Here is a 13,057-nt window from a genome sequence, read left to right on the forward strand (position 1 = left end):
GAACAACTCCTCCCCACTTCTATTTTTTAGGAGTCTAGGAATCTGTTGTTCTCCTAGAATGCAAGCTGAAAGTCCCACATAATTACATAGCTGCAAGAATCATAGAGCAGTCTGGGTTGCAAGGGACCCTTAAAGTTAGTCATCTAGTCAAAATGCTCTTCAGCAATTGACTTCTTCATCAAGATCAGTTTGCTCAGACCCTCTTCACCCTAACCTTTAATGTTTCCAGGGATGGGATATCTACCACCTCTCTGAGCAACCTGTTCCTGTTTCACCACCCTCGTTGTAAAATCTTCCTTTTATCTAATCTGAATCTACCTTCTTTTCATTTAAAGCCATTTCTTCTTGTCCTATCACAAGAGGCCCTGCTAAAAAGTTTGTCCCCATCTTCCTTATCAGGCCCCCTTAAGTACTAAAAGGCCACAATAAAGCTCCTTTGAAGCCTTCTCCAGGTTGAACAGTCCCCACTCTCTCATCCTATCTTTGAAGAAGAGATGCTCCAGCCCTCCTGATCATCTTCTCTGGCCTCACTCCAACAGGTCCATTTCTTTCCTGTGCTGGGGACCCCAGAATTGTACACAGGTGGGGTCTCACCAGAGCAGAATAGAGGGGCAGAATCACCTCCCTCCACTGCTGGTCACAGTGCTTTTGATGCAGCCCAGGATATGTTTGGCTTTTTGGGCTGCAAGAGCACATTGCTAGCCAATGTCTAGCTTTTGTACACCAGCATCCCCAAGTCACTCTTGGCAGGGCTGCTCTTGATCTGCTCATGCCTCAGCCTATATTGATATATACCAGGGATTGCCCCAACCTTGTACTTGGAAAAAAAGGGGCAGCAGGTGAATAAGAAATCTTGAATGTGAAGTTCAGGATAAAATGGCAGGGAACTGGTACCTCTGGCCGTGGTAGGGGCTGTACAGCCTCATGAGGCACGAATTCTCAGACTGGGCTTTTGAGGTATTTTCTTCTCTCCAGAGGTTATTTGCACCAGCTGCCAGCTGTGTAGCAGGGCAATCAGATGATGCTGGACACTGTAGAAACCTGTGGAGATGGAGTGGGTTTCGTTTGGTCCATTTATTTATTAATTTTGGAAGAAAGAAGCTCTGTGTCTTGTAGTGTTTATTTGAAATACAGAGTGGCTGCTTCAGCCTGTCTTGCTGCCATGCTTCATGATTTTCCACCTGGCATAGAAAAACTGGCACAAGTTAGGTGAGTACATGCCCACTGCTTAGAGTTCAAGTTTAGCTACTTTAATTGCTTCCTAATAAATAACCAGAAACTTTTTCAAAGAAGAATAGCTTGCATTTATCCCTATTTGATTACAAAACCAGAAGCAGAACTAGCAAATTCCAGAAGAAGTGACAGCATGTTTGTGCTAAATATTTTTTCCAATGGCATTGTAAAAATCTGACTATTAAGTTAAGCAGGCTGTTGCAATCCACCTGCCCACAAGCCAGCACTGCACTATTTGGGTGAGCAGGACCATTGCCATTGTGGAGACAGGGCTTGCCAAAACTGTGGAATGGGAGGAGATGTGGACCTTTACATATTAGCTAGGAAACATGTAGGGTTGTCTATTTATGTGTAGTTCAAATTACGGCTTTTACAGTATGAGAATATACTCTAAACTGAAGAAATTAGTTTTGTCTCAAAACAATAATTTAAAAAGGCATGAGGCAGTTTCAAATTTTGCCATTTGTGACCATTATAAAGAACAATTGCTTTCTGGAGTAGGCCAGCTTATGGAACCATCGAATCATCAGTTTTGCTTACTGTAACAAAACCATTCCTGAAGGATCATGGGAATTGTTTTCATGATGGGCAGGTTAATAACCTGTGACACAATACAAAAGAGAAGACAAAAATCTCACTGTGAATTTTGTAGCTGGCTGGATACAGTAACCTCAAACCTATACAAAGTTATTGTTGTCAAAGATGCTGTTGCCTGCTTTTTCTTAGTGTTCTGATACAATGTGCTGGGGTTTTGTCATTAACAAAGCTCTGTAAAAAAACTTACACACACATATATTTTCCACATATTTGAACATAAATGTGTTTGTGTATATGTATATATGAAAACACTTACATGTCTGAACTTTAAAATCCTCTCTGTCCTATGAGACAAGCTTACTTTCACAACTGCTAGTCATGCATATGAGTAAACACCTACCATTTTACACTTGGGTGCCTGAAATTAAGCACTTACAGCCAGGTTTTTCAAAACATACTGATATTTAAACCTAGAGATGGATTCCTCATGGGATCACCTACTTTTGCTAGTGAGATAGACACCACTGGGAGCTTGTTGCGACTCAGCAATGTTAATTACCTCTCAGTATTTGACTTGTAGTTACACATTGAATCACAGAATTGTTCATGTTGGAAGGGAACTCAAATATCATGTAGTTTCTTTCTCCCTGCTATGGGCAGGAGGCCTGAATTAGATGTTTAAATATGGTTTGCTCAGGTCCCTTTAAATATAGGTATTAGATCCACTGCTGTTTTGAAAACATTAACTTTGACAAAACAGTCATTTGAAGGCTGCAAACTAGGCTTGCAGTCTTCTGTCTGAAATTCAAGGATGTTATTTCTTTTCAGTGAATCACACTGGGGAAAATCCCTCCAAACTAATGTATTTTCATTTCCTCCACTGCATTTCTTTATCTTATCATTCTTATTCTTATTTCTTGTCAGGGTTATGAAGGAAACCTTGCATCTTTGTCAAAATTGATTTGCTAGCAGAAATACTATGAGGCCACCTATGATCCTGCAGCCAGAGCCAAGAAAAAAGCAGAGAGGCAAATACTTGTAGGAGAATTATTCAGAAAAAAAAAAGAAAGAAAAAGGTGTGTCTATGTCATATTCCAGTGTTCAAAGCTGTGCTCCTGAAGTGTAATACAGTTGAGGAGTCAGGGATTTTGTAAGGTGGGTACAAAGAGCAAAGATATTTAGTCTCCCATTAAAGCCATGGAACAAAACAACAACAACAAAAATCCCCCAAACAAATAAAACAAAAAAAAAAAAAAACCCAGCTCCTCCTTCGGCAAAACCTCTTCTTGGAGCCCAAAAAGAATCTGCAGATGTATACCCCCTGCATGAGAACAAAGTCTTCAGTCACTGGAATGCAATGCTATAAAAACAAATACTACAAAGCCTGGTAACAGGGGGATGTCTCACTTGCATATTTTTTTGTGAGCATTTTGGTTTGCAGAGAAGGGGGTCCCCAAAGCATGTGAGCCAGCAGGATCTCTTTGTACTAGGTTGCTGTCTGTTTGGCCAGATGTCTTCCCAACAGTGAGGAAGAAAAACCAGAGCTCTTATTAAAATAAGTCAGGGAAAGGAATGGAAAAAAGCATGTGTCCAGTGAAATGAGGCACATTGTGTCCCATCTGATATTTATTAAATATTGATCAAATTGGCAGTGAGAAATGCATGTCATGTGGAAGTGACCCCAGCTCCCTGGGTTTGGAAGTCAGTGACAAATGTCTGGGAGCAGACCAACATTGAAAACACGTGTACAGGACACAGGGAGAAGTGTGCTGCACTAGGAACATCACTAACAAATGGAGAAGAGCTGGCTTCAGCCAAGAACGCCCTTTTTCAGGTTTTACATTTGTTCTGTCAATGGGATATGTGTGTAGGGTCTTTCCATTTAGTCTACAGCTTTCTAGATGAGATGTGATACATCTCTTGGAAGAATTCTGAACTTTATGTCATAACAGCAAGCAGTCTAGTGGATAAAACTGGAGAAATTCTGCCAAATTAAAGCCCGAGCATGGGCTCTTTCAAACCTCAACTCACAGCTTTTGTGGTAAACCTGCATGATTTGATGCCAGCCTGCTGGATTTTGTGTAATCACAGTAGCCATTTTTAATTGTGTTCCATTTGTTGTTGCCTAATATTTTGGCTATCACGTCTTTTCAGAAGAAGCTTTGAATAAAAATGTGTCCTCACAAATGGACTAAATGCATCTCTTATATCAGATCAGTCTTATTTGGGCATGATCCTGAAGGAAGGTAGTGGGAAAGAATAACAGGGCAACTTGAAGTCAGAGTGTGTGCTGGGGAGTTTGGGGAGCCCTGTTTATACTGTATTTAATTCCTATACAGAGAGGGTTGCATTCCTGGCTTTTGCCTTTGCATATAGCCTGATATACTTAATTGCTCAGAAAGACATCAGAATGGGTCTTCCACATCTTTTCTTCAAGGGGTACCTATATCTTTGGTATTTCTGTAGTAGTTTTTATATGTTTAGTAAACTAGAAAATCATGTGTTACTAGCAGCAGAGTTAAACACTACATGTTTGCAATAAAGAACAGATATAATTTCTCTGAAAGACTTTACTGCATCCTAGGTAAAAGAAAACAAAGGAGCCTGTTAGAGCTCTCTGGTTTTTCACTCCAGCCCTGGACCCAGGTCATGTTAGATGAGGGTAGCAGGGGTTCATTGGCAGTCAGATGTAATTTTAGGCTGACAGGCAGAAAGCCCCAGTAAGGAATGCAATACACAGTTCCAGGCCAGTTAATGGAATCACTCCAGCCTGTATGATGGTTTTAGTATGATGTGCCTGTGTTATTGATACCAACTGTGCTGGACTGTTAAAGGATGGAAAGGTCTGGATTTTGTTGGGGTGCTGTTCTGATGTCAGTTTGAAGTACACTGAAACTAAAAAGTTGCGAAAATTGAAGTGCTGTTTAATCGAAGCAGAGGTTGAGAGGGTTGAGACAAGTGAAAATAGATCCCTATGAAGCAGGGGGACAGACACGATGCTTGATGCTGAACTGCAATACACCCAGTGACATTGATGAAGTTTCAGCTCATTACACTACCCAGGAAGCTAGAGTACAGTGACAGAAAGCAGGTCATGTCATAAAATGAGTAGTCTTAATATGAGACAGTTATCAAGTGAAACTTTTCATTGTGCAATTGCTGCCAAAGGCTTTGTTTTTACTTCTGCCTTTCTCTGTGTTTTGTACCTCTGCAGTCCATCATTCTTCCCAGATAAGGATCTAGGTCTGCTTCAATTAACATTAAAATAAGAAGGATCAAGCTTTCTGTTTATCTGTGTATGTAGAAATTGAATATGATATGAGTTTTGCCCCAGGCTTGTTTTTGGATATGTGAGACTTTCAAAGACAACCAAATTGGAATCTGAATTTTAAACCCTTCAGCAAAGGAACCTTGCATTTAGGGCACAGGGGCTCAATGAGCCCACTAGCACCAGCTAAGACCAGCAGCATGGTGCTCTAGACACCACCAAGTTCCTACTGTGAAATCATTTCAGTCTCTGAATACCTATTGCAAACCTTTAGAAAACTGCACTTTCCCTTTCCTGCTTTTTCAGCAATTAGAGCTTCCTCACCAGCTAACTCCATGAGACTGTAAAGCAAAGAAAGCAAGCCAGCCCATGCATCAGGATCCATAAGCTAACCTGACTACTGAATTATGGATCCTTCACTTTTTCTTTTGTGGTGCAGGAGTTACCACCCTTGCAAATCCATGTCACCAGTAAATGGGATATGCAACTGCCTGTCTCTGTGCCAGCTCCCTCCCTTCCCACCTCACAGGCAGAAGAGAAGCCTTTACCCTCTGGAATTTCTGTTCTTGAGTTTATGCTTACAAGCCTTTGTCTCATTTTCCCATAATGTTCTTGAAAAAAGAATCAGATGTAGCCAGCTTGTCTTATGCCTAAACCACAAGGAACCCAAATCTATGACATCACTTTCATCACATGACAACCAAATGTGATGTCACACCTGAAAAGTTTAGAAAAAACACGTGATGATGTAATGTGGAAAAGACCTGCAAAAGATACATTTCTGCCATAGCCACAGTGAGTATATGTGCAGAGAGGATTGAAGAAAATGCTTTGTCACATAAACTTTGTATAAATCCTCTTCCTCAGTCACTCCAATATGGTAATCCTTCCTTCTTCAAGTACCTTAGGTTTAAAGGAAGTCATTGGAAAATGTCATTGGAGAGAGAAATGCAGTTGACTTAACTCATTATGTTGGTCACCCATCCTCCTTGAACCCACGGAAAGTGGCCTGTACTTTTCTCTTAAAAAAAAAAAGAAAAACAAAAAAACACTCTGCAGAAGGTCATGAGTTTGGAAAAGTAAAATCATCTGTGCATTAGGCCTCAGGGGAAATATAAGTTACTCATAAAAAGCTACAGAGCAAGTTTTGATTAGTTAAGTAATCTGGTACATAGAATTTATTAGTGCTTAAAGCTTTCCTGTGGGACTCCCCTAACAGTACACAAATAGAGTGAAATATCAAAGAAATGCATTTTCTGACAGACACAGAAAGTTATATTAATCCTGGCCTGCTTAACACACCTTGCAAAAACAGATAAATCCCGCCTATTTCTTCCAGCACATCAATCCAGTTTTCAGGTTTTTACACATTTGTGCTTCTGATTAATAATCTATTCTTCCAAAGCTCTTGAGCTATTCCCAGGGAGCACAAAAGAAGAAAGTTGCTTCCCTAACAGACTCAAAGATATCAAGACGTTCTGCAAAAAAGTTTGAGTATAGAATAGTAAAGCTCTGTTTTCTTTCATCAATTTGAGTTTTTCTTAAGCTTGTCCACAAAGAGAAATTCACCAGCATTTTCTCTGTGGATGTAAGGATGGCTGTGTCAGTAAAGCACCCCTTCTCTTCTGTGGAAATAATGTCCTCCAAAGCCCCCCAAAAATATGCAAAAAGTGTCTCTCATTGTGGAAAGAAAGTGTTTGCATGGCAACTATCTGTGGTGATTGTTACAAAGCAAAATTACTCCTACCAGGTTTTCACAATGCTCTCTTATTTCTGTGGGTTTTTTCTGCCAGAACATTTGTTGTATCTTATTGCCCCCACAGGGATACCAAATGCTAAGAAAGAGCTGCTGCAGTGTGATGCATCTCCTCTGTCAGGAGATGCTAATAAAGGTTTTATTTCCAAAGCTCACCAGCCTTGTTAGCACAATCAGAAAATAGCCATCTCTCAGGAAAGCCACAGGTTTTCCAGTGAAGCAGAACCTATTTCTCTTACACATGCTAAAATCCCAAAGTAGTTGTTTGACTGAACAGATGTTTTAACCACCATGATGTTTTATCCCGGCAGCATAGGCAAATAGGCATCCCATACATAAACATCATCTGCTTAGATAAATAATCTGCTCTTTAGAAAACAGAGGAAAGGAAATGGGGACACAAACCCAAAAATGTGTTCTTTGCCATTGTTTTAAATTTCTTTAAATCTTCTGTTGCAGGTATTCAGGAGGGGAGCCAATGTACCAAGTGTAAAAATAACTGGGCACTGAAGTTCTCCATCATCTTATTATACATTTTATGTGCCTTGTTAACAATCACAGTAGCCATTCTGGGATACAAAGGTATGTATGCATTGAGACCAACATTTTACTTTCAGACAGGAGTCCAAACACATTGTCACTTATTAGCTAGCCAATTTGTCACGTTTTAGCCTAAATATCAATGGGCAATATTGGCTTTTTGTACATACATAATGAACTACAACCTTAGAATTTCACTTTCAAATAATTTTGAAATTTTGAAACTAGATTAGACATTTGAAAGGAAAGTTAAAACAAAATGATTATTCCTCCACCAAGAAGGAGTACTGGAAGATACAAAGCTATGTAACATGTGCAACAGCCAGGAATATCTTACTAATATAATATTTATCACAGGAACAAAATGTAGTATCAATATTACTTTGAAATATCTGGAAGAAGAAAAACCAGGAGGTGCCAGTGTATTGACTATCCACAATAATTGTAATGAACAAGACATTTAGACATTTTTAACAGTAATTTCAAAGATTCTGGTAGTTGAGCAACCCAGTAATGGAGAGAATTTCATTGTGCAAGTTATTGGTTGGGCACATTGGGAAACATGGCTTAAAATTCCCATAAATCTTTATAATAAATTAATTATAGCCACTTAGGCATTTGTAGAACTGTTTTGATATAAATACCTGCTTATTGTGCAGTTACAGGTATAATACGTTAATGAATGTGAATTTCTTGTATGAAAAAGAACGCAAACAACATCACTGTGAGCATTGTAACAGGGTTTCACAGCTTGTTGCAGAGAAAACCAAACTAGCTCTAAACTACCTGTCTGAGTATGGCTCTGAGAGTAGCTTCAGAGCCCCTCCAAGCAGCTAGGTAAATATTCATGTGATTAGCATGCAGTGCATCCTGTGCTGCCAACAGCTGCACTCATAGCACAGCTGACATCACCTCTGGTCCTTTGCCAGGGAAAGAAAAGGAAATTGTAGAAATAGAAAGGATAAATAATTATTTAAAGAGGATTTGGCACAGTTTTGAGTGGGAGAAAATTAAAGCTATTTGGTTTAGATGGAAGATTTATCCAGGGAGAAGAGAGAATATGAGGAATAGATAGAGAGATTTAGGTAATCCTGTTTCATGATAAAGAAGACAGAAAGTGGCAAATTTACATCAAATGAAAAAAAATGCAGTACATGTATGTGTATACATCTCCTGAATTAACTGGTCTCTGGAAGTCAGATTTTGAGGGACAAAAAACCTTCCAGGATTCAAAAACTTACTCTTGATCTATAAATATAAGATCATTTGGTCACATGGATTAGGGGTAGCCTTTTGCAGATATAAATCTACAGAGATCTGCTTACATCAGATGAGAATGGGATCTTCCCAGACTTAACCCAGCCACTAAATGACTGGGATTTAGCAGAATTTCCCTCAAGAGTTTTATGTAAGGCTGTCAGTTCTGGGGCTTCCCAAAAGACTCAGCCCTCACTCAGCATCAGATGCAGAATATCTGTTTGAGAGACTACTGCTCTTTGTCTTGCTTTGGCAAATGATTACATGAGTGGAGGAAGCAGTAGCAATAAAGAATCTGTCCAGAAGACTTTTTGAGGAGTTTGTCTACCTCATTTCAAGCTAGTTTTCAAGCTTCTTTCACTATAGGAGCCCCTAGCACCATCTTTTCCCCAGGCTTTGCTTTTTTCTTGAGGCTCAAACTTTGCTTCACTTATTTCTAAACTTCCTTCTTAAAATGAGCAGTCATTCACCAGGGATGAGTCTTTCTGTCATAGCAGTACAAAATCACAGCTATCCAGGACAAGGACAAAAGAATTCCCTCTTTCACAAATAAATGTAAAAGGGATTGTAGGAAGGTGGATAATGCATATCTTGCTCGTAGACCCTAAGACATTTTGGTGACCGCTGCTCCACTGCTCACCAACTTGGTGACTGCAACATTTGGATGCCAAGGAAAAGAGGCAAAGAGACAAAAGTCTTGTTGAATCCAAGTATTCCTTCTGTAACACCAAGCAGCAAATGTTCATATATCAGGTATTAATTCTGCCCTTTGTACCTGCAGTTTAAGTGCCTTGTCTTCAAGGTACCCACGTGCTGATTTGCAGGGAAAACATAAATTAGATAAAACTCCAGCTGACAGTACATATTCAAATAAATTACTGCAATAGTTTTGATTCTTGAGAAAGGATCAGGCCTTAAAGGGAGAACAAAACTCAGAATACAAGTATAGAGTTCTTGAACTCGCCTCTCTGTATCAGAATTTGGCTTGTCTTTTTTACTGCAATATTACACTGAAAGAAGGAATTCTGCTGGCATCAGGGATTCTTTCAGTCTCTTAGCTAAGTTTCCATTAAATATGCCTCCCACACTTATGTTTATAAAGCCCAAAACTACTTTTAAAACTTTCATTTCCTACGTCGCATTTAAATATCCTTTGTGATTTAAAACATTAAAACTAGTAATCAGTGAATTAAATATGGCAAGCAAAAAAGTAACTCAATGGGAGGCAAAGTCAACACAGAACAAACCTCCAAACTAGTGGTAAAAATTACATAGTATGTTTGAGAAACCCAAAACCAAAACATGAATGAATAACAGGGAAACAAAACATGAAGGAATAACAAGTCAAGTTTAGTATTCTGCTTTGAAAAGACAAATTATTCTTTAAAACACTAATAAAGCATTCTGTAATTTTTGCACATACTTTATATGTATGTGCAAGGAGGCTAAGATCCCATCCCAGTATAAAGCAAATACTTGCATTGGTTTATCTATGGGATGGCAGCTTAGCCCTTGAGCTAACCCTGCAGTCTTGTTTGCAGAGACCTCTTCTGTTTCTGCTGCTGGAGTTGGGTGTTTTGGGAGTTTTTTTCACTTTGAACAGTGAAAATACCATATGCTGTTGTATATTTACTTCTTTTTTGTCTCATTTAACTGCCAGACTACTACTTATTGGTAGGATTACTACTGTTTTCATTTGCTTTGGACTCTTCAGGGTTATATTTTACCTCAAGCTTCCAGTGTTAGATTTCATTCAACCATGAAAACATACTTGTTATATGATTGTTTAGTTTTACAAACTTCAGATCTGAAGTACAAACTGCATTCATTTGGACAGCAAAATGAAGAAATTACATTTTTAATTACTGATAATATATATTAACTTTCCAACTCCAAGTGTGTTGTCTAACTGGGGAAAACAGTTAAATATTACACTAAATCTGAATTAACAAGAGCCATAGGTGATGTGACAGTGCTAGTCAAGGCACTGGTTCAGCAGAAACACTTGAATTAGGCCTGCTTTTTAAATACAGATGATTTCACAAGGTCCTTCTAAGTGCCCAGAGTGAGCCATGCCCTGGCAGTGACTATCTGTAGACAAAGGAGAACACCATAGACTGAATAAGGAGCTGCCTAGAGCCGGAAGGAAAAGCCAAGTTTTCACTGTCACTGCATGTGATGCATAGGTTTATACATATACCAGTGGAGTGTCAGAAGTAGCTGAAGGACCTTTGCTCTTCTGGGCTCCAGCCTGGAAGACAGCAGGGCAGGACAAACAGAGAATCAACTCTGTCTTCATTTAGGAAAAATGGCATGCAGCATTTTGGCAACTTTAATGGGCAAAAGAACCAGTGAAAAATTAGTCTTATAATGGGGAGAAAAATGCTTTCTAAAGCAGAAGTTATTGAGCAACTGTCCCTCTGAAAAAGCAAAGCCATTATTGTAGCCTGGGTCTGGTGTTTAGCAAGCAATCTGTCATCATCTCAAATACAGAAAGCCACACTCTGACTGACTGCACACACAGTAGAGTCTTTTTTTTACTGGCTTGTTAGCAGCCTAGAAAGGAGCAGGCAGACAATTCACCAAAGGGTGTATGGTCTCTCTGAAGACCCTGAAACATTTTCTCTGTTGTAACTCCTCAGTGCTGTTGCATCAGATAGTCTTGGTCTGTTTTTCTCATGTTGGTTTTGGGGATGCAAGGAGGTAAAAGCCTCCTGTGTAACTGTGATACCCAGAATCAGAAAAACAAATGCAAAAGTTAATAAAGAAGGAGCACCTGATAGACTACACTTTAAAGGTCTGGGATTCATGTAGTCACTCATGAGCAGCAAAACATCCCTAAATTTCACTTCTTGTGAAAACCCAAATCTTTACATAGCAACATTTTTTATGAAACTCTTTCCTAGCTGCAGACCGTTCCACAAACAGAAAGAATTAGAGGTACCCCTACTCCACACAGGTTTACAGAACCTCAAAACATGGGAAACATTTTATTTCTTGTTTGAAAGAAGGAGCTGGCATAATAACTTGTGTAGCCCCTCCCAGGATTGTTACAGACCCATTCTGCTTCCAGTGCAGCAAAATAATCTAAATAATCTCATGATGAGAAACAATTTCTATCCCTGGTTGTGGCTTGAATGCAAAAGGCTATTAGACAAAGTTTTATGTGAAAGCTGTAGGCTACCTCTAACCTTGCAAGCGTTTCACATTTTTGCCACTGGAAGACAATTCAGGCTGTTTATGTGTTGCTCTGCTTTTTCCATTTCCATATTAATCTCATCAAATAATTGAATGTCTCAATGACAAGAAAAGTACTCAGGCATTACAAAACAAAAGGCACATCACTCATAAATCTGCACTTCCTGAATGACCATCCTTTCAATCTTAATGAGGCAGAATCATTTCAAGACTGTTTTGAGTGATCTGTACCATTATAAATATGTTTAAACCCCCTGAAATATTTAGTACTTACTGTCTCAGTCCTAAATTTGCTATCCAGGTGGCAACTTTTAATGATGGAAAGGCACAAGAAAAAAAATTTCTTTTTTAAGGAGAAATGGCTCATAGCAAAATTAAAGGGAGTCTTCTTTCACACAATCAGTTCTCCTTTGCCACACAGCACTGTCCTTGAAGCATGGAAATACTGTTAAAAGAAAAGGGCTTTGTTTGCGAGGAAAACCCACAAAGAGGGATTTCCTCATTCAGGAGAGAGATTGCTCACGGGCAAAAAAAAAATGTTTAGGGACTGCTGGCAGACTGAAGAAGTAGAAGAATTCTGGGTCCACCAGCACATAGGATCTCATGCTTCCAACATTTCACAGAGCAACAGCAGAGTGTAATGGCAAGCAAGGCAATTTTAAGGTGTTTTATTTTTTTACTGTTTGCTGGTAGTGGGATGGGGTTTTGTTTGCTTTATTGTCTATTAGTCTTTTTTCATAATTTCCCTTTTCTTCTTTCCATAACATACTGTTCTCTCTCCCCTAGTTGTAGAAAAAATGGACAATGTGACAGGTGGCCTGGAAACATCCCACAGAAGATACACAGAAAAGCTTACAGAAGTGGAGAGTGATCTGAAGAAATTAGGTAATCTATACACAAGCAAAGTCCTTTTGTATTATGGACCTGGGGTGTTCTCCTGGCAGATTGAGGCAGGAAATTTGTCTGAAAAATCTCTCCCTATGACAAGACACAGTACTTCCATTCCAGTTCCTCAAGTACATGGGAAAATACTTTAAAATAGTTCAGATCAGCTCTACTTAGAAGAACTTTCTAAGAATACTTCCCACTGAAGTCACTCTGAAAGCATTTATACTTAAATAGACACTTACATGTCCTCAGGAGAGAATCTTCTCTGAGGTAGAGATATAAAACATTAGTAGAAGCTGTTCTACAGCACAAAAGATTCTACATAAAATGAACATCTGTCACCCAGTTATCTTGATGCTGTTTTAGCAATTAAGATTCAA

The 13,057-nt window shown here is 39.1% G+C and overlaps 1 protein-coding gene across 1 annotated transcript in view; it reads left to right on the forward strand.

Moving 5' to 3' along the window:
• The window catches only part of COLEC12 (collectin subfamily member 12), a 92,419-nt gene that overhangs the window by 69,176 nt on the left and 10,186 nt on the right, over nucleotides 1-13,057 (forward strand). Inside the window, exons 3-4 of the mRNA XM_058832664.1 lie at nucleotides 7,254-7,376; nucleotides 12,576-12,674. Coding sequence (XP_058688647.1) covers nucleotides 7,254-7,376; nucleotides 12,576-12,674 — 222 coding nt within the window. The remainder of the gene's footprint in view (nucleotides 1-7,253; nucleotides 7,377-12,575; nucleotides 12,675-13,057) is intronic.

This window comes from Poecile atricapillus, chromosome 2 (genome assembly GCF_030490865.1).
Source record: "Poecile atricapillus isolate bPoeAtr1 chromosome 2, bPoeAtr1.hap1, whole genome shotgun sequence".
Classification (NCBI taxonomy): Eukaryota; Metazoa; Chordata; class Aves; order Passeriformes; family Paridae; genus Poecile; species Poecile atricapillus.